The following is a 27,856-nucleotide window of genomic DNA, read 5'->3' on the forward strand; positions in this document are numbered from 1 at the left end:
AGCATTCCCTACTTCTACACACACATTTGCATCCTCTTTTTATGTATCATCTTACACTAGTCGGAAGGCGGCATTTGACTCCGTATTGACCTCTCACACCCTATGCTGTGTTATAATTCACATTATGTGTGGGGCCACCATTCTTTCCAAACATGCCCTTTTTCTTACGCCAAGCCGAAAGCAAATACGCACAACCAAAGCATTCACTCCTTGATCATGGCAACGGATGCAATGAAAGGTGTTATCGCTTGCGGGGTAAATGATCAGCAAAGTTTCTCTATGGTGTGGTGGGTTGTGCTATGTAGTGCCACATTCGCAGTTGTCTTTGTATATGTACATAAGCTAAAGTTACACAACATAATCTCGAGCGCCAACATATAAACGCTTTCCAATGCTTGGTACGTAAACATCAACTTGCTTTCTCACCTTTGTTAGGTATACAAGGGTAATTTAAAACCGTCTACCAAAAAAAAAACTAATCCTTTTGCCTTGGTAGCCTGCGTACATGACCATCACTAGCACATCAAAGGATCCTCCAACTAATGCAGAATTCGATAAATTATGGACACTAGAAGACACGTTCACCCACCCGGATTTCCGATTGTTGTATGTTCCTCCTAAAGACGAAGATGACAAGATGACAATCATTACACCCTCCAAACACGAGGCATCATACGTCCCTGATCGCAAATTTTATGCTCTATCACATTTATGGGGCACCGATCCAAAGGATAACCTATGGGACGTGAGCGACTTTATCAGTGACGAGGATGGTACTACAGTGGAGCCAATACCAATGAGAAAAGAGAAACGTCAGACCTTCTTGAAATTGCTGCAGGATAACCCTGGGTATTGGTGGATTGATGTCTTATGCTGCAGGACCGATACGCCACCCGTAATCATGCGAGGTGTGTATGGTTGCTGCGAAAAGTGTTTTGCTATGATTGATTGTCCATCCAAAGCAATTGAATACTTCGCAGTGGTACTCCCTCATGTTGAGATTCCCGACCAAAGCGAAGAATTTGATGATTTAGACATTGAATATATGGAGTGCGAGCCATCACCTTCATCCGATACGGTATCATTCCTCATGGAAGGATGCAAGCATGCTATGGATATTTGGGAATGCCGTTGGTTTTCACGTGTATGGACTATGCAAGAACTAGCCCTTCCACATTCAGTTTCATTACTCTCAGAGACATGCGATATGCCTTGCTACATCTCGGCCGAAAGCCTGATATTCCGACTGTACTTATTCAGATCCGACCTAAAGCGAGGTGAATACAACATCGGGAGCCAGAGCGTTGTTGATCTCGCAGATCATCTTTCCGTATTGAGAGATAATGTCCAGCAGTTTCAATGGTGTGAGGAAGGCCTAGACAATGACCGATTCGAATCGCTCAGCTATGTATTAGATCTATTCGCCCGATCTGAACGATCCTGTTATTTTGCCGAAGATTATGTGTATGGTGCACTCGGCATCTTAGGTTGGGATATCCCACGATTGAATGATTTAGAAGATTTGTGGGATCGCTTTCTCTCCTGTTTCCAACGATTTGCAGAAGAACTTTTTTGGCTAGCAGTTAAGGACCTCTTTCAGCGTTTTCGCTTTAATTTCGACGGCGAGGAATACAAGCCATGCCCAGAAACAACGACCAAGCATTGTCAAGAAACTATACATTTTAAGATCTCCCATGAAGCTCGATCACGCACACTATCAGAAGCATGCAATATGGCAGACGTGTATCAGGGATTATTGTACATCACGATTGATTGCTCATGTATCGATTGTGAACTTGTCGTTGATATGGTAGAAACCAAATTTTTTATTTATTTCGAAGTCATTCGCATTTAGATAAATAAATTGGTGGTGCAGAATTTGTTTGGTTCCAGGTAGCTTCGAAGCTATTAGATTGATTACATCAGCGGCTTGCATGTAATGAAACAAGATCGCTCATTGCTAATAAATACTACCTTTAGTAATCATACTATCCTTTTGCGATTGTGGAGGTAATAAATAATCAAGATACGTGCAGCTTGATACCTTTCATCCATATGTAATATAATAGCAAGCCAAACAAAAGAGAACATCTGAAGCTGACCTTGTCAGTATCGCTCAAATCATGCATAATAGTAGTCATAGAACTGCCAAGCACACACTTCTTTTGACTCATGGAACACAAGTAGTCATCGCACATCCATATACCTTTGTAGATTATATCATTTTCATTGACCTCAATCATGTGCGGATGCAAAAGCGTAACAACGACGAGCAATGATACACTTTGTGGATAAGGCGTTATCCTCGTAACACTTGAATACTGTATCCTTGACAATCATACGTTACATTTATTCACTCTGCAGCAACATGCACTAATTACAGCTATTTATCTTCATCCTCCTCCTCTCGACGCTCTGGCTCGGGGAGATCTTTGGAATACATTTTCTTTCCTGCCATTTCCATGAACTCCATATTTTGATCACGAGAAAATACACCGCCTTTTGGCTCCATCATGTCGTCGTCGTCGCGAATCGAGGGTCGTACCAGGATCACTAAACAATGTTTGCATGTGAATAAATATAGGTGAAAGAAATCGTTTGAGTGCCATAGAATCACCTTCTACTTCTTCAATTGTGAAATCATCGTTATAGGAAAGCTGGGGGCTCTGATAGGTTGTGCATACTGGGCCTGCTCTTGACCGACCATGGATAAAATCTTCATCAATCCAAAGACCTTCGTAACCAAGTTGTCCACCCATTGCGAGACCTATGTATGTAACCCATGAATACAATTGATTTCAAGAGCTCAACAACCCCCTTGGTATACCATTGGGTAGGGTCTTTTTTCCCCAGCACAGGTATTGAAAATGATCATTGGATCCTTGTCCTCCATTCCATACATTCATTGGTAAACGGATATCATTGTAATCATTGCCAATCCGGAAGAGATAATTTGAGGAATTCCCATACCAATCGGTTACTGGTTCCCATGCTTCATCAGCGTATCCTCCAAACACGGCACCTTCCTTGGACTTGATAATGATCAGTGTAGCACCTTGATGTACGATACGGCTGCTAAAGATTTGCCAGCTGTTGCCATCCCGTTTTGAAGAAAACAAAAGTTGATGTTGCAGATCTTGGGTCACACGTCGTTGCGATCGTTCATAGTCGCTCCATGATAATGCATCGGGTGGTAATTGACGTGCCAACATGAAATAATCGTACACTGTAACAAGTCGTGAGAAGCAGCCTTTGGGATACAAGGCAGCAGCGCCTGAAGGTTGCTCCATGGCGGGTGCTTTTTCTCCTGCAATGCGTTGTTCATGCACGTTTCCTTGGTGATCCATAGTGCCAAAAAGAAGATACTTTGCACATAGCTGTGTCAATAGATACATGTCGGGTGTCTCCATCATCCAAGTCATAAAAGCGGCTTCATCAACGGGCTGAGTCGTTCCAGTCACTTGCTTTTCCCATTGTGTGCTGAGACTTTCTTTGGTGTTGGCATCGGTAGAAGTTGTACTTTCAGTCCACAATGCTGCTTCCTCTTGTTTACGTCGTTCAATCTCTTCTTTATGCTTGATGTGTCGGTATATCAAGTAATGGCTCAATCGTGTTGCACCTGATTGTTGAAAGGTGTCCCGCCAAAATTCATCCGTCGCACCATTGTCTTGGAACCAAATAGGAATAGCTGAATCCACAATCCATTGAGTGAATACTTGGAGAGAACACACGTATTGCTTGAATGCAAGAAGATAGACATCGTAGATGGCTCGAACATTTTCATCAGGCGTGTGAGATAAGAGTTGCTTGGCAGACTTTACATAACCAACGAGGGATACCATGTTGCCTTGCTTTGGCTTGTTCTCGCTTTGAGTCTCAAAGTACAACGCAAACGACGTCGCGAGTTCTGTTGAATAATAGGCTGGTATCCAATCGAGCACATGCTGCGTGAATGGTGAGACATTGCCCCCTTCATCCTTGGTAGATGGCGTCGTCAATTGGTTGTATTGGGTCTTTAGGGCTGTTTGTTGGCTGGGCGACCATGTCGATAAAAGTCGTTCAATGTCGGTCTGTTCTCGGCTGCTTTGGTTTCCCATCGTTGGAAGAAAGGTGTCTGAGTCTTAGTTGCAGTGACTAGATTATATGCATGAAAGCGCAAATAAAGCTGTTTCATCGATCACGTGGTGTCGGATCACAATGTCAGGTCCAAAAGATGTTTGTAGATAACACGTAGAATCCAATTAAACTCTTCTACAATGGGGAGGGCGAAATACTCAATAATAAGGTGTATGGAATAGTAAAAGGGGCCATCAATGATACATGAGCAAACTACAATAAACGGGCCAAGCCATCCACCGATTCGAGAGCAACAGCTTCCATGCCTTTATCGTCTGCTTGTGCCAACAAGGGTCCCACATTAAGCTCCTTCCAGCTTTGCCATAAGGATCGCACTCGAAGCTTGGCATCTTCAGAAATGACTATACAGAAAATGGCATCGTATCCACCAGCTGCAACACAAACTTAGTATCCATACATCAATTTCCCTCCTGTATGTATGATTCACTTACCACCTGGGACACCAGCCATCACAACACCTTCAATATCCATGCATGCATCAAGAAGACGGGTTTGCTCTTTGGGCTCAATTGGTACATCCGAGAGGGTGCCCATTTCTTGCAAATGTGCACGGACCTTTAAAAAGTCGGTAGCGAGCTGGTTCATCTTTTGAACAATAGGCGATCCATCATCCAACTTGTCCCACTAAGAATATACCCCGTGTTAAAACGCTCCCTATCGAAACCAATGATCCAATCTCTTTCCTACCTCGCTCGCCTTTGCTTTGGAGCATTTTTCAAGAGCTGCATGATATGCTGCTGAATCCGCCGATGCCATGGTAGAAAGTTCACGGAGATGCTCTTCCACCTTTGCATTCATTCCACCCAATTCATTCCATAATGCGTTGGCTAATGATAAAGTTTGAATAGGTTGAGCCATGGATAGATCACAAGTAACGTACCTTCTTCAGGCTTGGATTTACGCCATGCAAGAACCTTGCCAACCAAACTAGGTGTATGACTTCCTGCATCCACATCGCCAAGCATCAATTCAAACTTTGGTGGTAATTGGAATGGTGTCACTACATTGTCCCAACTATGGGTGTGTTCCATATCAATCAATCCCGTTGTCTTTTTATACCAAAATGCATTCAAATACCTGGTGATGGAAGGATCAAGGGCCTTGTTCAATTCGGATGGATCGACATTATCATTCTAAAGAAACGAGTCATTGATGCTGTTGTCATGATGCCATTCATTCATTCACTCATACCATGATAGAGCTCAAAAAGCTAGGATTGAAACGTGTATATCGATGGTTACCCCATACAGCTGCCGATACATCAAATCCACTGCCGACCTTGCCTTGGGCGAAACAATGAATAAATTGGGCCACGTTATGGATCAACACCTTATCATCAGCATTGGCGAGAGAAGCAGCACCGAAATGGGTAAACAAGGCACCAACAAGCGAAGTTGTCAAGGCTGCTGAGCTGCCCAATCCTGTCTTATGGACCGATCCCAAAGTGCTGTGTGTGTTGCAAAATGGTTCCAGGGATGCAAGTGCTTCGGCCGTATTTGGTAATTGACGTTTCGATAACTGTGGAAGAATGTGTCACATGTTGGATTGACAACAAAATGGGTTCCTGATGCTGCTGCTGCTGCTACACTTACCTGTGCACGTTGTGAATAGAAATCATTGTCGCCTACAATCGTAATCTCAAAGCCTTGTTGCAAATAGTCGTTCAATACGGCTGTCCCCATACGTTGTTGAATCACTTGCAAGCTGAATCGAAGGCATGTTTCCACAAACTTGTTCTTTGCCGATACAGCATCCCTGAGCAACCCATCGTATCAGTAAAAAGTCAAGGTACAATCGTTCGGTGGTGTCTTACGTTGCAGCAAAGTCGAGATTGCCATTGTTCACTGATGCTGTCCAAGTCCAAGTCGCATCCGATTCGAATTGTGGCGATTTGACGTGAATGGTTCCCTCCTTGCCTGGTTGTATGACTGTGTAGAATCGCGAAGTGGTTCCAACGACGAGGCCATGGTACGATGGGTCAAGTACAAGATAGCCACCAGCTAATAGCACTTTGCCTGGGGCGGATACGGCGGTGGTATGATTTGCTGTCATTGAAGAAGAAAGCCTTGTACCTCCTCTCTTCTCCCCGACTTTTGACTCCTTATCGAATCAGCTTGTTACTGCATTGCTCTACCCCAAATACAATGTCTTCATTAATATGCAATAGCCATCTCTTTACTCTTTTTAATAAACATCGGGTACTTTTAATTAGAGCTTGTGTATGATTTATCCATAATCGTGGCATACAGCCATCACGCATACGGCGGCAAATTAACCAGCACGTGTCTTGAGGCAACCCCACATCATGCTCAACAGAAAATCAACATCATGTTACAGCACTCGATCGATCATTGTTGGTAGAATCTGCATTTGTGGAACTTCCATGATGACCTTTTTCGTATAGATTTTCGCCACGCTTTTCGATCCAGCAGCTGAAGGCTAAATAGATCCATGATCTTGTAAAATGCAGTCTTGTCAGAAGATGAGGTGGATACCGGTCGTTATATAGGCTGAAAGCCGGTCTGCTCCAATAGTGTCTATGGCCACCTAAGGTATCATGTACTCTTGGGACAAGATCCAATCGGTAACGTTTTGACGCTGGAATGTTGTGGGCATGACCAAAGAGAGGAGCATGATCAAGATAACAGTCGTGGAATAGGTCGTCCACCGCTGGATACATGCTTATTTCAGTGTCTTGTATGCTAGGATAATCTATTATTTCCGGGAAATCCAACGGTGTGTTATGTACTAGTCGTCTGCCATAAAGACCTCTCTCTTTTCCATCCGGACGGGTTGTGCAAACTAGGTATTCATGCTCTTCCCCTCTCCGGGAAGCTTTAACGAAAATTTGGGGATATTCCGTACGTAGGCCAGTAACTTTCGAAAATTCTCCAATGCTTACAATGGCAGCATCAAACGCAAATAAAGCAACTTTTGTTTCGTCCTCATTCAGCCATTGTTTATGAGACTGATGTATAAAGGGTGCTGGATCCTCCAATCTAATACCGATATTGCCGAGTTGTAAAAAATTTGGCGTAAGGCACCAAAGTAAGAGCCTCACAAGCATAAGGCAAAGTTCCACTGCGAGCCATACGATCGATGCATTAGCTGATCCTGATTGCACTGTTTGGAAGCTTCCAACATAGCCTGCCACTAAAGCAAATGCTGCAGCTACGAGAATACCAGCCAACATTATAGCAATCGACAAACTGATACGGCTTACTGATTTTGCACTAACCGAATTAGGGACTAAGAATATCGTAAATATCAGAGGTTGCCATATGTTACAGATAGCCAAGATTGCAGACGCTGAGCATCGAAGAAAAGGACCCCAAGTTAATCCAATTTCCAAAAATTGTGGAATGAATGGAATCAATCCGGTAAATGAAGTAATCACAGCAAGACTTGATGCTACAGCGGCTGAGATGATGGGTTCGTCATAGGTTTCCTTGACAACTTTAAGTCCAAGATTCGCATACGCATCCATAAGACGGCCTGCATAGGTATACCAAGCTTCAGGGGGGTTCGTATACGCATCAATACTAAGACGGCCCGTGAAGAATTTCAAAGTTTTTGGAAGTTTCGTATCACCGGCTTTACTTGACCAATCCTGGCGGCTGCCAAATACGTGCATCCAAATGTTGCATTCAAAGCTCAATTGGTTCTCTTCAGGCATGAACAATCGCATACTCATTTGTACTGGCAAAATGGTCTGCAAAGCCCATTTGGCGTATCCAAGGCTTCCAAACATGCCGATCGTTGCAAATACAGGGTACTGAAGGCCTTGCAATGTAAGATTACATTTCTTTTCCACAAGGTCCGTACCAAAGATAGCAGCAATCGCACTAATATCCTGGATCCCAGAGGTTAATATCGAACCGAAATCCTCTGCTGCAACAACGCCTGGCAAAATGACTCCAACAAGAAGCAATAAAGTAAATAATGGCCAAGGTTGAAGTAGCTTATAGGTCAAAGCATGATGCATCCTGGTGATCCGCGCAAAAAGAGAAAAGAAAAAAAGAGGCACAACATACGCTGTGGGCTGTGTTATCTTTTGTGTTCCAGACGAACCTTCTTCTGTCTAAGCGACCCGTCACATGATACTTACCTTGAACATGGTGTCACATAGATCATATCGGAAGCGCCAAGGTTTAGATGTGATGATGTAGGCTACTTAGTTGTTGGCTCACCTATGCCTAACCGAATAAATGTGACTATGATCAGCATTTGATACAAGTGAGAATGCCTTGCTTGACTTCGAGGTACAATGAGCAAGGGAGTATGCACCCATATTCAAACATGGTTTAAGATCCAAACCTACAATTGTGGTACCTGTGATACCTTGAGATTCTTAAATGTATACCTAAACCATGCTTCGTAGTGTACATACAACATGGCATCAGGTATGTACCCATATGATGCCTATAGCATGAACATCATGAAAAGTAAAAAAGCGTACCACGTAAATGGGAGTTGAATGTGTCATTCGGCTTGCTGTATTACGGTCGATGTGCCAAAGTCACGTGGATGCATTTGAGTAACATGGTTCAAGCTTAGGGCTAAAGAGATTGATGCTGCCTGTAAGCAACTTGGGACCTATTGCCATTCCGTGGCCAACGAACCCTTCATGTTGTATTGTAGGTGCAGCAGTAGTAATTGATCAACATAATAGGTTCTTTAAAGTCTAAGGAGCAAATGCATGCTTCATCATCTTTATTCGAAAGCTAATCATTTCACTGCTTCGAAAGTAGTGGGGGGAATCTCGGATCCGAAACAAGATCATGCATCTTCTTCTTGTCGAGCAAGTATTTTAAAGGCCTAATAGTCTTATTTGTTGTCGGCAGGCCATACGTCAAGCGCCTTGTAATAATCGACAATCTCGACAAGTCTTTCCTTTGTAAGGTAAGGAACGGTATATGTAAATCCAGTGTCGCGTTCAATCTTGGTACCATTCACCGAAAGGGCATTATTGTACAAAAGCTCCTCATCCAGGTAGGGTGATAATGGCGATGTCAGGATGTTGGACTCCTTCAACAACTTGGCCCAAGGTGCTAAATGCTTTTCATTCACCTCTTCCGTTACCGAGGAAAGGTTGAGCTGTATCATGCATCAGCACATGGATGAAGCACATTAAAGTTGATTCTTACCTTGGCAAAGCTTGAGATGGCACTTCCATAGTATCCTGTCTTGATCCCAAAAATGGATTGCAATAGCTCATTGATCGTTTCCTGGTCTATCGTAGCAGCAAGTTAGAATGCAGGGTCATGGCAATACGTAAAAATGATGACTTGCCGGTATCTTGCTTATCAGCCAAATTGAACACTGGGACCTTGTCACCCTCCTTGTGATTCTCAGCATACCAAACAGCCACATGCCAACTTGCACGCACAACATCATCCACATGCACAGTGTTGAGTTTCAAGTCCTTTGACCATAAGAGCTTCATCTCCTCGTTAAGGTACTGGTAAACGCGTCCAATGATAAGGCGTGGTGCTTGGAAGAAATAGAGATTAGACACGCAGTAGATTGCATGCTCGTAAACAAGTACTCAATCCTAATAATGCGCCGGGACCATACACCAATGCGGGTCGTAGAATAATGAGATTCAATCTATTTTGGGTGGGGTTGAGTGAGTCGTAACAGCGAGAGAGTAACGTGAAAATCACAACTTACCCATCCATCTTGCTCAATTCTTGCTCGGCCTTGTATTTGTACTTTGCAATGGCGGTCCATGGCTTGATCGATCCATCTTCTGTGGAAGCGCCCTGTTCATATGCGAGAATAAATCCATCCATACTCGAAACCTTCCATGCAAGATGACAATACCTGATCACTATCGTAAATTTCGGATGATGAGAGTACGACATAGGCTTTCACGTTACGCTTGGCAGCTTCCTTTGCGCAATTGACAGACAATTGATAGATTCTCTCTTGATACACCTATCCCATCCTTTCATGAGTCCTCTGCATGCTATCCCACACCTTCTTATACGTACCTCGGGTGCTTGCGAGTACTTGGTCTCTGCAGCAAAGTTAAACACGAAATCATATTCACCACCGTCGCTCTTGGTAAAGCACTTGGCAACCGAGTCTATCAAAGAGGAGGTGAGTGACACATGTAGATGACCCTAGAGACTCTCTCATTCACCTGGATTGATCAAGTTTCCCTGACGGAATTCCACCTTGTCAAACGACGCTTGATGTGCTGGAGACAAGTAGGCGGTTTGTGGTAGCACCTTGTCAACGACGCAGACATGCTTTGCAAGGCTGTTTTGAACAATGTAGTGAACGAAATGACGGCCAACAAAGCCAACGCCTCCGAGAACCAGTATCGAGCAAGATGACAAGGTCATTCTTCAAGGTGTGTGTATGCGTGTGTACCAAGCACCCCAAACGATGCAATCACCACGTTTATTAGCACCAAAGTCCGATCGCATGGCAACTGCCTTGTACAGCCAACAATTTCAACTCAGGCACATGATTTTGCATTGTGCTTTATCGTTTAGTAATATGATCAAGTATACACGTATCTACTTAGATGATGGTTTCTATTATAAATACAAGCGTTTATTATTTGGATGCTACAAATACTACATTTCTTGGGGATTCAGTTGGGTCAAATAATGGCCACATCCATACTCCCGAATGCTCATCATTACGATCTTCTCCAACAGCCTGCTTCAGGTATAACCAACGATCCATAAGAATTAAGCTCTCGAGTACAGGTGCCAGTAATGATCGGATCGTCCATAATGCAATGATCTGCTTGTCAGCTGCTCGTTTATACTTATAGTCGTTGTAGTAGGAATCGATTTCTTCTTGAGTGATCGCGTCAGGGTCCATATCAAGGGTCTTGAGAGCTATCTTGACATAGGTTGCAAAGTCGCATTTTTTGGTGATCCGTTTCCTCAGTGCGGGCGGATCAGATCGAGATGCCAATCCTTTGTCGACCATGATTTGCTATGAATGCATGAATGCGTTAATTACTTTTGTACATAAACAAAAGGGTCACTTCCCATTTACATACCTGAAGCAAGGCTCGAAAGAAATGTTGTTCAAATGACTTTTTACTTGCGCCTACTTGACCCTTCCACTGCCAAGGTGAATGGCATGCTAAAACGCGAGCTGTGGTGCCTAACTCATACTCTCGTTCTCGTAAAAGCCGACTCATTGGGAAGCCTTCAGAGAGATAATGATAGCAGCATCCGACATTGACCAGGCACGTCACTTGTTTGCTCTCTTCAAATAGGCGCATAATCATGGGAGATAGATCACCACATGTGTGTAATCCGCATATAAGCCATGGCTTGTCCTCATCACATCGACCCCATCGAGATAATACATCGGATATATTTTCAGGCGTGATCATTTCAGTGACATGTTGCAGCTTGGTCTCGGTGGTCCTTTCAGCACGCATCGTACGACGATCAAATTTCTCGGCTCCACGCGTTTGAACTTCGGATTTGTCCACTGCAAGAACTTCCATATCATGCTGAAAGGCGAGTGCACGGGAAAGATAGCCTTGGCCAGATCCCATATCAAGAGCATGATTGATCCCACGTTCCTTGGCAACTCGATGAATCAGTGAACTCATCAGCTCAACCTACGCTACACCCCATGAGTATATCTCCTGTATGTATGTAAACAACCACATCCATTTCTTACCTCATGGATCTTTTTGTTGGTCATTCCAAACAAGAGGTTTTTGTCGCATTTAGTGTCATTTGTTGCTATACAACCAGGCATCAGCATGATGTTCGGGAAGCAATAAGAATCAAGTATACTTACGCTTTGTAGAGGTGAACCTTGGTAATGCTATTGATTGAGTCGTATGTATAAATTCTTTGAGAGATTCAGGCCACTCAGGATTCTAAAGTATGATACTACGTCGTTTATGCATTGTCCTTGGATACAACGTTGAATGTCGCACACACCCCACACCCACATACATACCACCTTACGATCGAACGATGGTAGAGCGATTATCGTTTCGAACCATGCGTCATTGTCGCTGTCGGCAAGAAGTGCCTCTCGCCAAGAGGGATCCAAAAGTTCCCATTGCTGGTAAGGGAAAATGTCGACTACATGCACTTCGTAGAGCCAACGATATTGGTCAATGAAAGAGATCAAGGCCTCAATGTATTGTTGCGGTGTGTCGAATCCAGGAGGCAGGAATGCGTCAGGTGTGGCCATGGACGATCGTGAGTGTTGTAAGAAAAAAAGAAGAGCTGTCAATTTTCGGTAACTGGGTACCTGACTTTTTCGCTACTTCTTTTTCAACCCAATCACATGATGCACCGCTTGCATAAACAGCTCTTGGTCAAGGCGCATGCTTAGTATCATAGCAACCATTTCTATGGAAACTCATATTACCAAGAATAAAGCACCAGCAACCCTTACATTCCTTTGATCAATGATGATTTATTCACTGAAACCAATGATCCCACCAGTAATCTATACAGAATACATCCCTTAAGGGCGTAACCATGAACAACTTGCCCATTAAATATACACAATGAGATCATCAAAAAAAGTACATTGGGTGGTAGATAGCATAGCTCGTGTATTAACGTAAATCCTCTTGTTCAATAGACTTCTTAATTTTCAACAGTACGGCTGTTTTCCATGGATCCAATCTTGTGAGCTTGTCATAGTCATATACAACTTGGGTAAACTGCTCCACATCACCGCTATCAATGCAACCCAATACGCCCTACATTAAAGATTAGAATCCTATGCCCATCATAACCTGAGCGATCGATACATACCTTAAGAAGCTGATATTCTCGTGTTTGTTCAAATGACATGTCCATTCCACAGTAGCTATTCAATGCTTGTTGTGCTCTCACCATATCCTAACGCGCCCTATGAGTATATCCCTCACTCGCACAAAGCGTACTTGAACCTACCTCGGAACACAAATGACATAATCCTGCTTTCAAAAAGTAATCCTTGACCGACCATTTCAATAGAGGATCATCCACTGCTGAAGCTGCCACTCGTTCGAACTTTTCAATGGCTTCCTCGTACATTTCCAAATCTGCTGCAATCTGAGCCACCTTGAGATAGCACTTGTTGGCCATTCTATATCCATATACACATGTTGAGTTGCCTTGGTTGCTATGTAAGAAGTGTGATCCTTGTTACGTACGCAGGTGATTCATCGGCACTGAATAACTCGGCAGCTTGTCCATATGCATCATAGGCGCCTCGAGGATCATTCAATTCACTTTCATACAATTCACCGGCTTCTTGATAATGCCTTGCTGCTTGACGGAACCCACCGCTTTCTTGATCGAGGACAATGGCTTCTTTCAATGCTCTTACAGCAGCTGACATGATTGGGGGAGCCATGTGAGACAACATTGGTTCCTATTGGTGCCCACCGCCCGACAACCCAAGCAAGCATATACATTACCTGAAGGATCGAAACGCTTGTAACATTTGGCTGCACTTTCATACGCCCGAGAACCATCAAACTTGGCACTACCTGCTTTTTGATAGAGCTTGGCAGCTTCAATGAATGCGTCACCGGCTTGGGACCCTGTGCAAAGTGGTCAGAATACACATTTTCCACCATGCTTGAACTGTGCGTGTACATTGTTGGGACAATTTATACATGTTGGCCGCCTTCTCGTACAATTCTGCCGCATCTTCGAATTTGTTGGACGGCCCAAAGAATGTCCAGGAGTTTAGCTTTTTCTGGGCCTGTGAGACGAGTTCTCGTGCTTGCTGCTCAGTTCCTGCAACCATAGAAGAAAAGAAAGTATTGAGCCACTCGTCGACTCGCTGCTTCTCCCAGCTCATATCAAGTCAAGCGGACTATCAATTCATTTCCCGATCACGTGATCCTTTACAACTGCTTCTTCTGATCAGCAACCACCATGAAGCGTATTGGCAACGTAGGCTTATTGAATAATAAACTTTTATTTCATCCATGAAGATAAAGTCATTCAAATGATGCTTTCAAACGCATTGATTTATATGTATCTTTAGGTTGGCAATGCATGTTCATGATTTCAACGAGCTTCTCCTACATTATGTATGCTAGGGAACGATATCAAGATTTGTGTTTGGATCGCGTGTCTTAGTTAGCACGATGTGATAAGCACCAAGCGTAAACCAAGTACCGCTTTCAACCTTCTTCTTTGTCGTTGTTGGAGGGGTCTGATTTTTTAGCGTCTGACTCTTCTTTGTCATTGTTTCTCTTTCATACTTGAATGACAGAGAATCTTGGAAAGAATTATCCGGGCCATCGACATCAGGAACGCTTTCGATGAAAGTTGATCAGGTGCTTGGAAAAGTTGATCAGCCAGTGTCCACATGTTCATGAAGGAGTTGGCAGGCACTTACCACCACAAACCTCGAGCGAGCTTGAGAGCAAAGGTGAACCGGTTAAGAAGTGCATGGCTTTTGTGATACAATAAGGAGGAGTGGGAAGTGGGATGAGCTTGAGAAGAGAAAAAGTGAAGAGATCCCTCCATTGAGTTTCAGGATGAGTGACTCGTTCAATATGTATATGTATCTTTTTACATATACAAATTGGTTTATGCAGCTCTTCTACATGCAAATGTGATGCATACCTTGACACACCTTCATTATTGGATGCTGTTTACTTACGTACCTTCACAAAAGGCAATCATCATCATCATCCATCTGTGTAGCAACCTGTCAAGGACGTGTCTGTGTAACCACCGCGTGCCGTTTCACTCAGCTCTTCATCTTTCCGTTAATGCAGCCGACACCATCCACTAGGAAAAAGCAGCTCCCATCACGCTTACAGCATAGGTAAACATAAACGTGCCTGTATCTCCAAACTTTACAATGAAACGTGTGGTTTTTATTAGAACAATGTGCTCGGCTTGGCCAACAGCACCTTGTGTGCAAGTTTCACGTTCATCGTGGTCAATCCCAGATTTCGCAATGTCGCCACCAGCCAAACAGGATCCAGGGGTCGACCTCTTCGACGACGACGACCAAAAAATATTTTTTGGGCTGTTTGCGACATTGAACGCGAAACTTTCACACAAGGTGCTGTTGGCCAAGCCGAGCCCATTGCTCTATTCAAAACCCCACGTTTCATTGTAAAGTTCGGAGATACAGGCACCTTTATGTTTGTAAGCGTGATGCTATATGAAGAGGTGGTCTTTGTTTAATGTAAAGTAGCTAGACCCTGACAGAGCAAAAGATGCAGAGGTTCGCGTTGTGTAACACAGCTACGTTTGCATGAATGAAAGGGTCAATGCATAATTACTTTATGGATCATCTAGGAACAGGCATGTATTGCTAGCTAACGGCCACTTTTATCCAATCATCATTGTTGCGAGATCCACTGCATGGGAACGATTCTCCTGCTCCAGACATTCATTTCCATGATTAAAGTAGGTTGATCCGAGCTGATTTGACTGAGCTGTGGTCAAAGAGAGTTTACATCACTCTGGACATAAAGCACGCTCGATGTAGCTCAACCGATGTAATCTTGTGTGAGCGTAACTCAACCAAATCAGCTCGGATCAACCTACTTTAATCATGGAAATGAATGTCTGGAGCAGGAGAATCTCCACCTACAATGGAATGCACAAAAGTTGTGAATGCACAAAAGTGGCTATTAGCTGCCAATGTATGTCCTGAAAATGAGGGTTGCGTACCTGTCATGCATGGTCCCTGAAGTCCAAACTTTTTAACCCAGTTACACAAACACGACCCTCTGCATCTTTTGCTCTGCCAGGGTCCACCTATTTGACAATGAACAAAGACCACTTGTCATATAGCATCACGCTTACAAACATAAAGCTGCCTGTATCTCCAAACTTTACAATGAAACGTGGGGTTTTGAATAGAGCAATGGGCTCGGCTTGGCCAACAGCACCTTGTGTGAAAGTTTCGCGTTCAATGTCGCAAACAGCCCAAAAAATATTTTTTGGTCGTCGTCGTCGAAGAGGTCGACCCCTGGATCCTGTTTGGCTGGTGGCGACATTGCGAAATCTGGGATTGACCACGATGAACTTCATACTTTGACACAAGATTCCTTTGACCCCGACAAGCACGTTGATCTATTAAAAACCCCAAGTTTAATTGTAAAGTTTAGAGATACAGGCGTCTTTATGTTTTTACTATGTTGTAAGCGTGATGCTATATGAGAAGTGGTTTTTGTTCATTGTCGATCGCCTATATCATGCTAAGGCCATATGCAGAGGACTTGTTTGTGTAACGAGGAGGAGAGAGCAGGGCTCAAAGTGTCAAAGCTGCAGGAGGATTGTGCATGATAGCTCCTTCCGCTATAGAAGGGTCCGCCCTATAATACTAATTAACAATAAACTCCACAGTGATGAAACCAACTCAAGCGAACCACGAAGGATCATGCACTTGACCACGAAGAAAGAATACTCAAGCTTGAAAGAGACTCCTCAACCACGACTTTTTTATCACCAAGGAGACCATCTGGGAAACCCTGTGCTGCATAAGGAGGATGTTGCTGATAACTGTGCATGCAATGATTAAATTAATCAAGCATCTATAACAATTACTGTTGTTTGGCGTCATCACTCTGAGCTCATATCATCTTTGTAAATCAAGCGTTTGAGAATCGCCACTTCCTATTGTATGTCACCATGCGAACTAGGACATGTTTATGAAAGCACGTAGCTTATATAACTCGTTCAGGTCTGCTATGGCCTTCAATGTCCCAAGCAACTATGTACATAAGAAAGAAGGGTAAAACCACAAGACGCAAATCACATTCATATGCATACATAATGATCCATTTGCATATACATTACCTCCAACCGGTCTCCCTATAATTGATTTCTCTCATCCTCAATTATGATAATCTGGGAACGATCAACGTGATCATTGTGACAAAGAAATCATGCTGCAAAGCCTTAGAACCTTTCGTATAAATGGCATTTTTATCAAAAGTAAGGGTTATTGGGCAAGCTATCTAGTAATTAACTTCAAGGGATGATATCTCATCGATAAGTGCTTCCAAGAAACCGTCATCCGTACACTTTAGATCTATAGTAACGCTGATCGTATTATCCTCCGTTGCTGATGGGATCGTGTACTTTAATAAGCCTGCCACTTGGACATCCGTGACACTCTTGCCATAAAGGGATGCAGCTCCTGGTACCACTTCCACAACCTGTAATCGAATGCTCCTAGAAATGTCGCCTAAGAGTTCAATTGGTGCTTGATCCGTTGAGGTATCCTTAGTGTTCTGGATGTTGAGGTGTGCTGTGTCGCGATAATCAAATTGCTCTCCATGATTTTCCAGTAAGGCTGCGAATTGGGAGGGATCAATTCCAGGCTGGTTGACAACAAGGAAAACGCTGGGTCTGATAGGGATATGTAAATCAGACGTTGTTACCATGGAGGAGTCCTAAAAGAATCAATGCTTATAAGTACACCCTCGTATGCTTCTATTTCATCCCATTTTGTACGTACCTCTGCGCGGTATTGCAAATCACAGGATATATGTAAATCACGCCGCATATCACCAAGCATCACAAAGCGACCCGTTATGTTCAGTGTTTCCTCAAACGATAGCTCATGTTCATCACCAATGGATGGCGATTCTGATGTTGTATTATCCACGGGCCTAAAGTCGAGAGATTGAGGAGAGGATATACACAAATTCGAAACGGTTGATTCCTTGCTCTTGTTTGACACCGAGAATTTCACCCTGATCATAGGATCATCACCCTCCTTCTCCGTATCCAATACTACATTGTAAGACTAAATCACTGGTTAGCTACGAAAGTAGACATCTTTGCATTTGAGCATACCAAAACAATAGCATCATCTTCATAGAGGACATGTGTCTTGGTCATTTCTTCTTGGTTCATTATCTCAGTAGCAGATGGCAAATCAGCAGCAGTATGGGATGGATCCATTTCCTCCTACGTAAGATTAAATGAGTGAATCTTGGAAATACTATCACGATGAGAATCAACCAACCTGTTTTGCGGCTTTGGAAGGCTTTTTGCTGCTCTTTTTCTTCTTTTTCTTCTTCTTTTGGGTATCATCGGAGGTCTATCTCAAAGTGTGAGTGGTGGGGGGTGATTCAACCTTCAATAACAAGAATACTTACACGTTGTCGAGAACTTGCTTGTTTACGTGATTGCTTCCTTTCGGTTCGCATCTTTACTTCTTCTTGTCGACGAACTTCTTCAGGGGTCAAATAGGCTGTCATTTGTGGAAGTTGCTCTTCTTCGCCCACAGGGACTGAAAGGTCAACCGAGTTCAATACTGTGTCATCGTAAGCGAAAATGTCCCTTCGGCCTTCTCGAATGGGTGATGATGTCGCATGGTCATTGGCGTTACGTCGAGTGTTGTTATCCTCTTCTTGGTCACTTTGCACTGCATTATCTGGCATCTCTTCTGGTGCATAGACAGGTGGTGCTGGTAATGGCATACGCGCCTTTCGTGATTTCTTTGACTTTTTCTTGCGATGCTTTTTGCTCTCATCAAAATCGTCCATCGGTAACTTGACAACAGGAATCGAATCAATATCTTCAACGTCCAATAGCTTGTCCTCATTCTTTTTCGGCTTGTCGGATGCAATGTAATAGGGGTCGTGCTTGATCGCTTCCAAGCGTAATGCGCGTCGCTAAAACCAAAGAATCAGTATCATCGATTGGATTAATCACCCTGTATCCTCTTTACCTTTTCAACATCCTCATCGTCATAGTCAACGCCATTCTTTTTGGATTTCTTTTTCTTTGTGTGCGTAGTAGGAACGACATGATCAAAAGATGAAGCGGCATCTTCTGAATCTGTGTCTGACACCAAATCGGGGAGAGGCTCATTGATATATTGGTCCAAGTCGAGACCTTCAGGAATGGGGACCTTCCTTTGGGCTTTAGGAGCAACAGGGTTCAACTCGTATAATGAGAAGAGCCTTGAGAAGCCTTGAAGTAATGATAGCGATTCGATGCCGATTTCCTCTTGGGGAACAGATCTCAGCACCAAATCAAAGATAGCTCTTGCATTGTATCCCTTTTAAAGAGGTGTTATTCCTTCCTTCTTGCCTTTCTTTATAAGGTTTTGACCTACCCTCTCCTTCACTTCAAGATCCGTGCTTCCTTCGAATATGCTGATTTTGCTCCTCATCACTTCAGTGACCTTCAAAAACTCTTGTTGCAATTCACCATTCCACTCATCAGCCAATTCATGCACCCAAAAGCCGTAAATCTTGATGATGGTGTGAACATAGATCGATTGTACGGAAACGGGCAAGTCGAGCATGTATGGAGTAAGAAGACATTCCAACGTTGCTGGGACGCTATCTAAATAGCTGTTGATTTGGATTAGCCATAAGTAAGGTATTATCTCCAGTAACACGTGTAACTGATTTACCTGCAATATTCACCGCATATCCAAGCAGCTGCAGAAAGCACTTCAACATTGCTATCTCGTTTCCTTGCTGTACGAAGAAGTTGCTTATCCGATAAGAGATTGAACTATGCAAAGGATGGGTGTAAGATAACAAGTCAGCTATACTTTGATGATAGTTACCATTTGTTTCACCGCAAATGGGCGTACGCTCTTGACTCGGACAGCAACATCCATCAACTGGGTTGTCAGGACTTCACCCACGTTTACGCCTGATACATACGCCATTCCAACCAAGACTGTGATGTACCATTCAAAATTGGTGATGTTGCGGTATTGATGTTGGCTGCAAATATAGATGATGCGATTGATGATGTCTGTACGATAGATGGGATCCAACACGGTGGGTGCTTCATGAATAGATACAGCGTTGTCATTTTGTTCAGGAGGAACGAGATGTGCAATAAGCCGTTTTACAATGTCGACAAGAGTCTTCTTGCTCGCCTGTAAATAGAAAAGGTTATCCCACTGCCCAAAGAAACCCATACAATAAAGATCCACTTACCATTCCAACAACAAGATCAAGTGCACGTAAACGAATACTGAAATCCTGATCATCAATGCATTCGAGAATGATATCCTTGTTCTCAGCAATCAATTTTGGATGAGTGGATCGCAGGCGGCTCATGGCTAAAAGTCCGACATATTTCACTATTCGACAACGACTGCATTAACAAAGATCCCATTGCATGCCTCATCGGTGTTCATAAAATTGACTTACAGTTTTGATCGGGATCTTCCAAAAACTGGCGTAAGCGATTCACACAGGTTGCTGCCAACGTGTTACCCGAGTCACCAGCCGCTTCGAGGAAACCACCAGTGATCACCGTGTGAATACATTCATAGAGCAAGGACATGGCTGGTGTCGTTTGAATCAGCGATATGAGCGGTGGAAGTAACTTTTTGATCAAGCGTGGCTCTAATGGCGTCAATGAAGCGAACTACTTTGAGCAATTAGATAAACCATTCTTCATGTGTATGAGAAAGAAGAGGACATTTACCATTTTGATGATCTTGATAAGCATCCAATTGTTGGATGAAGTCGTCAACAATCGAAAGAGTTGTGGTGCAAGCGACAAGTAATTTCGAGGATTCTTACGAGCGAGTTCACAAATCACGCTCACGGTGGCAGATACGACAGCTACCATCACCGTTATTCCTCTTGTTGGATATACCACACCATTCCCAGGCCCTTCACTTACATGGATCAGGATCCTCCAATTTCTCTCTCAATCTCGGAAAGCTGAGTCGTAGTGCTTCCGGGAATCTCAAAAACACCTTGTACAGAACCAGAACCACCTTTTTGCGTATATAGGGCCGAGAATGATTGAGCATGGAAACGAGGTCTTGGCATAAATCGCGGGCAAGATCAGGTGTGACAATATGGGATAGGCCGTTGATCGCAATACCAATATCCAGTGGAGAGGGTGATGCCAAATCCTATATCGATGTTACACTAAATGAGCTATCCTTTACAAAGAATGAGCACGGCACGTACCTTTTTGATAAGGTTGGTAGTGAGCATGAGGACATCGGTATCCTGTTGGAACGATTGCGACGCTGCGAGATAGCCTGCCCTTTTATGTACGAGCTTCGGGCTTGACATGACTTCAACTACGTGGAAGGAGGCCCAGGACATGTCGTAGCCAAGCATTTGAAGCTAATGAATGGAGGCTGTTAAACTCGGTAGGCCCTTGAAGAGATGCATGCATACATACATAGGTCAGCTTGGCAATGGCCACTCCTTTCACATCCACGTCGTTCGACTTGACTTCATTTCGAATTTCTTGCAGGCAGACTTGTATATACTTTTGCTCATTCTTCTTGTTGGCGCGTATTCCTCGGATAAGGTCGGTGAGAGACTTTTCGAACATGGCGAAAAGGTCGTTTGTCACGTAACAAGCAACGTCTGAAACATGAAGGAGCTTCCCTACCAACCACTATAGTTCACGTTGTGACTTCCGCACCTTGGCGATTTCAATAAGCGGCGACGCACGCACGCACGATACACACTTGGTGTCACCATCGTCATTGCTCATCATCATCCTGGTATGTTTTAGGATTCATTCATATGGGGAGTCAAGGCCATATCACTGCATGGGCTAATTAATGGTCATTGCATGTACATCAAAAGTGGTCGTATCATGTGTGTTGTAACGTTGGTGCATATGATCAAGCAATCCCATCCTGCAGTCAATCCTTCTCATTTTCATCCTCTTGCCTCTTTTCATTCCATTGTTTAGTGCCAATACTAATACATTGAGTACAATAAATCATAGCATTTTCAAAGGCATGTGTGCATAGTGGGTGTGAAAACGTGGAAGATAAAGTAGCTATGGGCCTTGCTCATCATTCCCTCAAGGGTTGATCGCTTTATTAGCACGCTGTAATCATGATTACTGTAATTATCCATACATGCAGCATGTACCTCTTTCCCCTTTCATGCGGACAGCAATTCACTCGCCTAAGCGCATGTTGGCAAGGATGTGGACTTGGCACAGCATTCTTCGATGATCGTAATTACCTGTTTGTGTATACCATCATGGTCCATTGGTCAATTAGGCATTGCCCACTGACCTTTGGCCTTCCATGACGGAACCTTTGTGGCGTATGTATGCATGATGTTATGTAATCTTTTATCATTTTCTTTTTCTTCGTACGTACATTCATGTGCTCATGTTTGTATTGCCATGCTACAGCAGCTCACGTCCTATCAAGCAATAGGCAAACTGCAACTTGGTTGGAAGCAGTGAACTTTTTTTTATTGATGATGATCCAAATTCCTCGCTCGTTCCCTTTTCTCCCTTTGACTTGAACATGGGCCCACGGTCATGTTTGGGATGATATACGAATTTTTGGCAAGCGATTGTCTCGAAGGAATTCTACAAATTCGTCGTATGTAGTAATGGTTCCTTGCTCCAACAAATGTCTGTAGGTCTTCATCTCGTTCTTGAAGCGACGTTTGTGATTTGAAAACCAGTAGGTGATCCTCCGAGAAGTTAATCCTGTTCGCTTGATGATTTCATTGCGTTGGTCCTTTGTGAGCTTTTTATCTCGTCCACATGTGTCAAAGAACATCCTGATTAGGTATTCGCTGGTGCCAGTGTCGTACATCGTGGGGGTGCTATTGATCGACCACATATGAGTCGTCGATGATAACAAAGATGTCGTCGTGTTGTTGTTGCTGCTATGATGTAGAGGCAAGGTTTTTGTATGTCGTGGCAGTACTAGCAGCTGTTCATATGTCATAACGTTAAATAGGTGACTGAAAAGGGGATGATGCAGTGCTTCATTGTTTGGTGAGAGGGTGTCTTTTATACTTTTTCATAGCGAGACGTGATGTTGTCAGCTTCCCCAATTTGGATACATATTTTCCCGATTTGTGCATGGTGATCATAGTTCTCTGGCAGCTCTCCCACGCCTTCACGGTTGTTTTTCCTTGCCTGTGACAACGGTTGATGCAGTGAGATTGATGAGCTCGTTATTGGTACTTGTCTTATCACGTTGAGTAGATGTAGGAGATCATGGAGCGTGTCATTTATCCACTATCAGCATGGTCCTTTTGATAACAGCCTGCTTTATGTATTGCACTATCCAGTTGCATAATCCCATCGCCATTTACGTCCTGACACTATATAGTTTGACATAGGTTGGATGAATAAATGATGTTTAATTACAAGGTAGCAGTTAAACAAGGGCATTATCTAAATTGGATCGTTGCTTGCCAACTCGGTGAACCGTTGGATTGCCAACCCTTGGAATTTCACTGGATAGGATTGTGGGTAATACACAACATAGGTCAGTAAGCTTGAAATGCCCACTAGCGCATCATAAGCATACCTATTAATGGCATCCATATAACAAAAGGACGGGTGTATTTGTTTTTTGCAGTATCCTTGAGGTCGATTCAACCCATTTCAGGTACGATCAATATACCAAAAGTGATGGAATTCTAGAAGAAAGCTGCCTTGTCAAAAGCGATCGGGGATTTCAGGTGTGCCAGTCAACCTTATTCAGAGGTCCACTTTGTTGTCTCAACTCCTGGTTGTTGTCCTGTATACCCACACTACCACCAATGTCAGAATCGTCATTCCCTCTTAACAAGCACAGCTCAGGTCCTTCTAACCAAGGCGCAAAGCCACACCGATGCAACGGCCATTTGGAAGATCTGTTGGAAGGATTGTCAACTTGGCCCATGAATGTGTCAAAGCCATTCAGCGTCTTCTTGGAGTGTATGCAATCCAAGCCAGGTAATACGAACACACGATTGTGCTTCAGCTGTGTATTGAACGATAGTGTGAATAGGTCAAGAACCTCCTCGTTACAGTGAACAGCAACAAAAATCATCCAGCCAACCTTAAAACGACTCTAGCCTGCAGCCATCGATCATTGTATTATAGAGCAAACCTTATAGAAACCCCTCCATATGTTATTTGTACAAAATGGATCAATACATCATTGATATCAAACGACGATAGTTTCATTATCCACTTCTCGTGCCTTCTCATGTAGGAATTGATTTAGATGCTTGTGTATGCTACATTCATCGTTGATGTACTATTCTAAGCTATGTGCCTAGCATAAGCTGGTGAATTACAACATTATAGGAAAGGGAGCCATAATGCATTCGTTGTGTCCCTGCACTTGTTGATCGCACTGCCATCCTTGCTCAAACGTCCCATCCATGTTCATGATCCTCTTATTGCGTTGTCCCCAATCACGAATATATAAAGTATAGCCCAACCTCATTGTGTAGTAGCCAACCCTATCCATTTCCCTCCTTGAATACAAACCAAGATCCTCATAGATGAATACTTTTTTTACTCTAGTTTATTACTATGGATGGTTGAGACAACAACAATGAGTGATTAAAGCTTGGGAGTGGAAGCAGCAGCAGCGGCGGCGGTCTCGACGGCTTTCTTGTTGACATGTCTTGAGAGAGCATTGGCACCAAAGAGAGCAGATGCAATCCACACCTTGACAGTGATGCTACCATTCTTATTGGAGAAAGTATGACGACCCACATCCACGAGAGAACGATGGCTGGTGAACTGGAAGGTACCAATGGATTTGCGCAAGATTTGACTACGACCGGAACCTGATCGACGACCCAAACGACCGGAGACTTGATACTTGACACCTTGAATGGCGGTGGTGAGCTTATCGTTAGCAACTTGAGGCAAGAGGCTCTGCCATTGAACGGCGAATGGCATGTTGTGTGCAAGAGGAGCCTTGACGATAGGCATGTTCTTCATGAAGGGTCGAGTCAATGCAGACCAAGACTTTTTCTGGCTGTTGACAGTCAAGTATTTTGCGAGAATCTCGGCGTTCATGTAAGGATAGTGGAGGCGAATCACACGCATGTCGACGTATTTGTTTGGATAGAGATTGCTGACGAGTTGTTCAAGAGGCTGCAACTTGAATTGAGAAAGGTCTCCAAAGTTGGGATCGGCATAGTAGAACATTTGAATGGTGACACGCGAGGGCGAATGGCGAAACTGAGGGGTCGATGTAAGTTGATTCTGGAAAAAGTGCTTCAGGGCTTCCTTGGCAGCACCATCCTTTTCCCACATGAAGTTGTTGCGTTTGTTCTTGCTGAAGCAGTATATTGACGTGTCCCAATTCTGTTTGCCTTTAAGGCTGAGGGCTTTGATGCTTTTCGACATAGTCAACCAAGTACAAGGAAACAAAAAAAAGCCAGTGATGTTTTTCTCCTCCAGATGCCTGTCAATCAACATAGCACCACTTGACTCCGACACAGCAGCAAAGCTAAATCCATCCCATCCATCCCTGCTTGTACCTCATTCATTATGTAAAATCCTTGCTTTTATGCTATCTCTCATAAGTAAAAATGAAAATACATTGTCACTGGTGTCTTTTTTATTTCCATGCAGGGTGGTTTTGGGTTACTTATACCTTGAACCATTTGGCTGCTTCCATTACTCAAAATGTAGAGGGCGTGCCATTATGGTGAGTAGTCCTACAATGATAAGGCCTTCTATAATGTGAATGTGTTTTTGAGTGCAAATGATTGATTTCATTGTTTGAGGATAGAGATTGCCACCATCCATGATTTAGCCGACTCATGCATGGACAACATTACACCTAAGCTTTTCAGCAGGCTTAATCCTTGTATGCATGCGCCCCATCACTCTATCAGCCATGCAACCTTTTATCACTGTATGACATCCCCAACAATCTATCATTTGTTTTTGTGCTCACAGAAATTCGCACGCCCACTATGAACAATAAAAGCACTGTTATCGCCGTCCATCATCTTTGCTCTGTCATCCTTCTTCGATTGCTTACATGGCCAAACAACGACATGCTTATACACGATGTTCCAAGAACACATACCCTTAAGTGATGGTATCTTGAAGCCATCCATCTGGAGCTCTTGCAATATGTTTCATCATAGCCGCCTCCCACTCCCGTAAGGGAGGTATGCACACATTCGCAAGATCATAGAATCAAGAAAACAGTGCGAAAGATATATGGGCGTCGGGACCTTTACGTCCTTCAAGCCGAACGCTCACACTGGTTGCAAGTACCCGAGCCTTATTCGTATACCAGTTATTGCAACCTTGTGGGTAAACGCTGATCTTTGTGGTAATTCACTGTTATCCTGCTCTCATTGTCGTGGTGGTCGTCATTGTGATATTGGATTTAGTTGTCATAAGGTAAAGCCTATTGTAATCGTTGCTTGAACCATATACATACTCACGCATTTATTTGATGTAGCTTCTTTTTTCTTATGACCTGCTATGTATACATACATGTAGTTGGTAAATCCTTGGGAATTCTTCTCTTTTAAAAGAATATCCATACTTAACTCAATGCTCTAGGTCCAAATTTGACATACTATCTTATGGAACTCAAGGCCGATGGTCTGTATCTGATGGAAGAGCTTGTCACAATCAGAATGCCATTATGTATCAAGGACATTTATCTTGCGAGCCTTAGCCAAATCAAGAATGTCACCCATCACTTTTACCATCATTGCAAGCAATCCGATGCATCCGCGATGATAATCATTAGCAAACGCAACAGAGTTAGTCCCACTGCTGAAAACCTTGATCATGTCATTGAAAAGACCATTGATCGCAAGCGACATAATCATGTCAAATATTGAATAAAATACCAGACTGTGTCCACTTTGCTCATAAGATAATACACAAAGGAGATCGATGTTCAAGCCACGAAGCTGAGCCTTCGTTGCAAATACAGCGTTTTGCGTTTGAAACTATAAATTATCAGTAGCCTCGGTCGGCTGAATCACTATGTGGTGCTGGGTATAAGGAGGTGATTGGTGGAAGCAAATTGGAGGCAGTTGTAAAGATCCTTTTCATGCATGGATACAATGATCTTCTTGCAGCTCACCTCTTTCCTTCCTTGCCATTACGTTTTTCGACTACCCTGACCTTCTGTATTCCAATTGGGGACATGCTCAATTTCTATAGCATTGCTAATGACTCTTGCCCACAACTGGAATACTCTCATACACAATACACCTCTTATTATGATACATGGCATTCTTGTCAACTCACCTTATTCGTAAAGAACACCCAAGCATTCTTCCAGTTTTAACGAACGAGTGATTTGGCGAACGCAAAGATAAGGAGGTAAAATAGAAGGAACATAAGGAACATAGGGAGCATAAGGAAATGAAACAAAGGGAACTTAAGGAACAAAAGGAACACGGACGTCTAATTCTGTTTGCTGCGGTATCTTTAGTACGTATGCTCGAAACAAAGACCACTTCTCATATAGCTTCACGCTTACAAACATAAAGATGCCTGTATCTCCAAACTTTACAATCAAACGTGGGCTCTTTAATAGATCAACGTGCTTGTCGGGGTCAAAGGAATCTTGTGTCAAAGTATGAAGTTCATCGTGGGCGATCCCAGATTTCGCAATGTCGCTACCAGCCAAACTGGATCTGGGGCTCAACCTCTTTCGACGACGACCAAAAAAATATTTTTTGGGCTAGTTGCGACATTGAACGTGAAACTTTCACACAAGGTGCTGTTGGCCAAGCCGAGCCCATTGCTCTAATAAACCCCACGTTTCATTGTAAAAGCTTTGGAGATACAGGTACCTTTATGTTTGTAAGCGTGATGCTATATGAAGAGTGGCCTTCGTTCATTGTCAAGTAGGTGGACCCTGACAGAGCAAAAGATGCAGAGGGTCGTGTTGTGTGTACCACAGCTACGTTTGCATGAATGAAAGGGTCAATGTATAATTACTTTATGGATCATCTACGAACAGGCATGTATTGCTGGCTAACGGCCACTTTTATCAGCAATACGTAACTGAACGAAGATAT

At 43.4% G+C, this 27,856-nt stretch overlaps 12 protein-coding genes across 12 annotated transcripts; 3 read left to right on the forward strand and 9 right to left on the reverse strand.

The window, feature by feature from the left end:
- Positions 1–505: 505 nt before the first annotated feature.
- Positions 506–1,855, forward strand: O0I10_007765 (uncharacterized protein; the record flags this gene model as incomplete). The annotated part of the gene is made up of 1 exon (XM_058487777.1): positions 506–1,855. The coding sequence occupies one exon, from the start codon at positions 506–508 to the stop codon at positions 1,853–1,855; it is 1,350 nt and encodes a 449-aa protein (XP_058341355.1).
- A 528-nt stretch (positions 1,856–2,383) lies between these two features.
- O0I10_007766 (uncharacterized protein) lies at positions 2,384–4,097 on the reverse strand (the record flags this gene model as incomplete). Its single annotated transcript, XM_058487778.1, has 3 exons — positions 2,384–2,553; positions 2,618–2,767; positions 2,828–4,097. The coding sequence occupies 3 exons, from the start codon at positions 4,095–4,097 to the stop codon at positions 2,384–2,386; spliced, it is 1,590 nt and encodes a 529-aa protein (XP_058341356.1).
- A 232-nt stretch (positions 4,098–4,329) lies between these two features.
- Positions 4,330–6,189, reverse strand: O0I10_007767 (phosphomevalonate kinase; the record flags this gene model as incomplete). The annotated part of the gene is made up of 8 exons (XM_058487779.1): positions 4,330–4,508; positions 4,569–4,761; positions 4,825–4,964; positions 5,018–5,151; positions 5,215–5,270; positions 5,329–5,655; positions 5,730–5,892; positions 5,951–6,189. The coding sequence occupies 8 exons, from the start codon at positions 6,187–6,189 to the stop codon at positions 4,330–4,332; spliced, it is 1,431 nt and encodes a 476-aa protein (XP_058341357.1).
- Positions 6,190–6,463: 274 nt separating this feature from the next.
- O0I10_007768 (uncharacterized protein) lies at positions 6,464–8,122 on the reverse strand (the record flags this gene model as incomplete). The annotated part of the gene is made up of 1 exon (XM_058487780.1): positions 6,464–8,122. One exon carries the CDS (start codon positions 8,120–8,122, stop codon positions 6,464–6,466), a length of 1,659 nt encoding a protein of 552 aa, XP_058341358.1.
- Positions 8,123–8,964: 842 nt separating this feature from the next.
- On the reverse strand, positions 8,965–10,490 carry O0I10_007769 (uncharacterized protein; the record flags this gene model as incomplete). Its single annotated transcript, XM_058487781.1, has 8 exons — positions 8,965–9,234; positions 9,285–9,370; positions 9,430–9,630; positions 9,686–9,747; positions 9,811–9,902; positions 9,964–10,077; positions 10,134–10,228; positions 10,286–10,490. The coding sequence occupies 8 exons, from the start codon at positions 10,488–10,490 to the stop codon at positions 8,965–8,967; spliced, it is 1,125 nt and encodes a 374-aa protein (XP_058341359.1).
- Positions 10,491–10,707: 217 nt separating this feature from the next.
- O0I10_007770 (uncharacterized protein) lies at positions 10,708–12,330 on the reverse strand (the record flags this gene model as incomplete). The annotated part of the gene is made up of 5 exons (XM_058487782.1): positions 10,708–11,097; positions 11,165–11,740; positions 11,803–11,867; positions 11,926–12,007; positions 12,091–12,330. The coding sequence occupies 5 exons, from the start codon at positions 12,328–12,330 to the stop codon at positions 10,708–10,710; spliced, it is 1,353 nt and encodes a 450-aa protein (XP_058341360.1).
- A 373-nt stretch (positions 12,331–12,703) lies between these two features.
- O0I10_007771 (uncharacterized protein) lies at positions 12,704–13,890 on the reverse strand (the record flags this gene model as incomplete). The annotated part of the gene is made up of 6 exons (XM_058487783.1): positions 12,704–12,850; positions 12,906–12,992; positions 13,047–13,221; positions 13,289–13,469; positions 13,556–13,681; positions 13,737–13,890. 6 exons carry the CDS (start codon positions 13,888–13,890, stop codon positions 12,704–12,706), a joined length of 870 nt encoding a protein of 289 aa, XP_058341361.1.
- A 3,187-nt stretch (positions 13,891–17,077) lies between these two features.
- Positions 17,078–21,404, reverse strand: O0I10_007772 (uncharacterized protein; the record flags this gene model as incomplete). Its single annotated transcript, XM_058487784.1, has 15 exons — positions 17,078–17,515; positions 17,581–17,871; positions 17,922–18,035; positions 18,094–18,168; positions 18,227–18,745; positions 18,802–19,134; positions 19,192–19,432; positions 19,495–19,598; positions 19,654–19,974; positions 20,036–20,181; positions 20,252–20,471; positions 20,532–20,671; positions 20,733–20,970; positions 21,029–21,190; positions 21,249–21,404. 15 exons carry the CDS (start codon positions 21,402–21,404, stop codon positions 17,078–17,080), a joined length of 3,498 nt encoding a protein of 1,165 aa, XP_058341362.1.
- A 955-nt stretch (positions 21,405–22,359) lies between these two features.
- O0I10_007773 (uncharacterized protein) lies at positions 22,360–22,608 on the reverse strand (the record flags this gene model as incomplete). The annotated part of the gene is made up of 1 exon (XM_058487785.1): positions 22,360–22,608. One exon carries the CDS (start codon positions 22,606–22,608, stop codon positions 22,360–22,362), a length of 249 nt encoding a protein of 82 aa, XP_058341363.1.
- A 997-nt stretch (positions 22,609–23,605) lies between these two features.
- On the forward strand, positions 23,606–23,891 carry O0I10_007774 (uncharacterized protein; the record flags this gene model as incomplete). The annotated part of the gene is made up of 2 exons (XM_058487786.1): positions 23,606–23,780; positions 23,836–23,891. 2 exons carry the CDS (start codon positions 23,606–23,608, stop codon positions 23,889–23,891), a joined length of 231 nt encoding a protein of 76 aa, XP_058341364.1.
- Positions 23,892–24,398: 507 nt separating this feature from the next.
- Positions 24,399–25,196, reverse strand: O0I10_007775 (uncharacterized protein; the record flags this gene model as incomplete). The annotated part of the gene is made up of 1 exon (XM_058487787.1): positions 24,399–25,196. The coding sequence occupies one exon, from the start codon at positions 25,194–25,196 to the stop codon at positions 24,399–24,401; it is 798 nt and encodes a 265-aa protein (XP_058341365.1).
- Positions 25,197–26,024: 828 nt separating this feature from the next.
- Positions 26,025–26,662, forward strand: O0I10_007776 (uncharacterized protein; the record flags this gene model as incomplete). Its single annotated transcript, XM_058487788.1, has 2 exons — positions 26,025–26,139; positions 26,376–26,662. 2 exons carry the CDS (start codon positions 26,025–26,027, stop codon positions 26,660–26,662), a joined length of 402 nt encoding a protein of 133 aa, XP_058341366.1.
- Positions 26,663–27,856: the final 1,194 nt, after the last annotated feature.

This window comes from Lichtheimia ornata, assembly GCF_029851405.1.
Source record: "Lichtheimia ornata isolate CBS 291.66 chromosome Unknown scaffold00039, whole genome shotgun sequence".
Lineage (NCBI taxonomy): Eukaryota > Fungi > Mucoromycota > Mucoromycetes > Mucorales > Lichtheimiaceae > Lichtheimia > Lichtheimia ornata.